Consider the following 1,823-nt stretch of genomic DNA (forward strand, 5'->3'; position numbering starts at 1 on the left):
AATTATTAAGATGGATACTCATCCTTATAAAAACAATTGGTACTATTTGAGAGATCTTGGACACCAACAAGGATGCCCCTATACACAGCCTCTACAGTGAGAACTGATGAGCCATATTAACTGTGACATTTCCTTTTGCAAGCAAGTCCCTTGGATGTGCAGCCAATCTATAAGCCTACTGTCCCAAATAAGGTAGCTTGACTTAATTTTAGAGAGTAATATCATATCATGTTTAACTGCATAACCTTTGGATCCTGGTAAACATGATCTAAACTGAAATGTTCCCTTTAGAAGCTTAAACTTTATATGCCTTCAAACTTGTAAAATCCATAATAATGATGGTGCTTCATAAAGTAATTACAATATTTAATTATGATAATATGCCAAAGTCCCCAAATCAAGGAAAATGTTCTGTAAATGTTATATGTGAAAACAATAATAATGTTAAAAAATGAAAAGTAATGAAGTACTCAATCCTTTTGTCATTACCACGTGAATTTGATACTGGAGTACAGTAGTGAGGGTTACTAGGTAGCCTGCTCATATTTTCAAGGACTGAAAATGATCTTTTCTGTTCTTATGGTGACAGATGGACAACAGCAGCTGGACCAGTGTGTCTCACTTTGTTCTCTTGGGTATCTCTACTAACCCAGTTGAACAGATTCCTCTCTTCCTTCTCTTTCTACTCATGTATATCATAAACATTTCTGGCAATTTTTTTATCATCACACTTATCATCTCTGCTTCTCATCTCCACACTCCAATGTACATCTTCCTCAGTAACCTGGCCTTGGCAGACATCTGCTTCACCTCTACCACAGTTCCCAAGATGTTACAAAACATTTTTTCCTCTACAAAGGTCATTTCCTATGTGGGCTGCTTAGCCCAAACATATTTCTTCATTTGCTTTGCAGCCATGGAAAATTTCCTCCTGGCTGTGATGGCCTATGACAGGTACATTGCCATCTGTCACCCTCTCCGTTACACCTCAATACTGACCGGAACACTGTGTGCACAGATGGTGGCTCTATGTCATGTCCTCTCCCACCTTCATGCCCTGCTGCACACCTTCCTCATGGGCAGACTGATATTTTGTGCAGATAACAGGATACCCCACTTCTTCTGTGACCTCTATCCTCTGATGAAGATCTCCTGTAGCAGCACCCAACTCAACACCTTGATGATTCATACAGAAGGAGTGATAGTTATCAATGGAGCTCTGGTCTTCATCATTGCCTCCTATGCCTTCATCATCTCAACAGTCCTTCAGATCCCCTCTGCCAATGGAAAATGGAGATCATTTTCTACCTGTGGTTCTCACCTCACTGTGGTAGCCATATTCTATGGCACTCTCACATGGGTCTATTTCAGGCCCCTTTCTAGCTACTCAGTGGTCAAGGGCCGCATTGTGACAGTCATGTATACAGTGGTGACTCCTATGTTGAACCCTTTTATCTACAGCCTGAGGAATGGAGATGTGAAAGAAGCCTTCAGGAAGTGGGTGAGAAGACTGTAACTCTTTCGTATAGCTCAAACCTTAAACAACATTCCACATCTTACTAAGAAAATCATTTGCCTTACACTAATATGCTTCTTTTATAATAGCCCGGAAAGGCTAAGTTATAAGGATTGTATGTTCAAGCCATGCCTGGGCTAGAGAATCCAAAACTATGCTGAGCAACTTAATTAGACCGTGTCAAAATAAGTAGAAGAGAGGCTAAGTATATAAGTCAGTAGGACACTTGTTTTGTGTGCACAAGATACAAGCTTCAACTTCTAGAACTGAAAGAAATAAATTAAATTTAAAAAACATGTTCTGGAAA

The 1,823-nt window shown here is 39.7% G+C and overlaps 1 protein-coding gene across 1 annotated transcript; it reads left to right on the plus strand.

Moving 5' to 3' along the window:
- Positions 1–510: 510 nt before the first annotated feature.
- Positions 511–1,588, plus strand: LOC110319675 (olfactory receptor 1Q1-like). Its single transcript, XM_021195190.1, has one exon. The coding sequence runs from the start codon at positions 590–592 to the stop codon at positions 1,514–1,516; it is 927 nt and encodes a 308-aa protein (XP_021050849.1). The 5' UTR covers positions 511–589; the 3' UTR covers positions 1,517–1,588.
- Positions 1,589–1,823: the final 235 nt, after the last annotated feature.

The sequence above is a fragment of the Mus pahari genome, chromosome 3 (genome assembly GCF_900095145.1).
Source record: "Mus pahari chromosome 3, PAHARI_EIJ_v1.1, whole genome shotgun sequence".
Classification (NCBI taxonomy): Eukaryota; Metazoa; Chordata; class Mammalia; order Rodentia; family Muridae; genus Mus; species Mus pahari.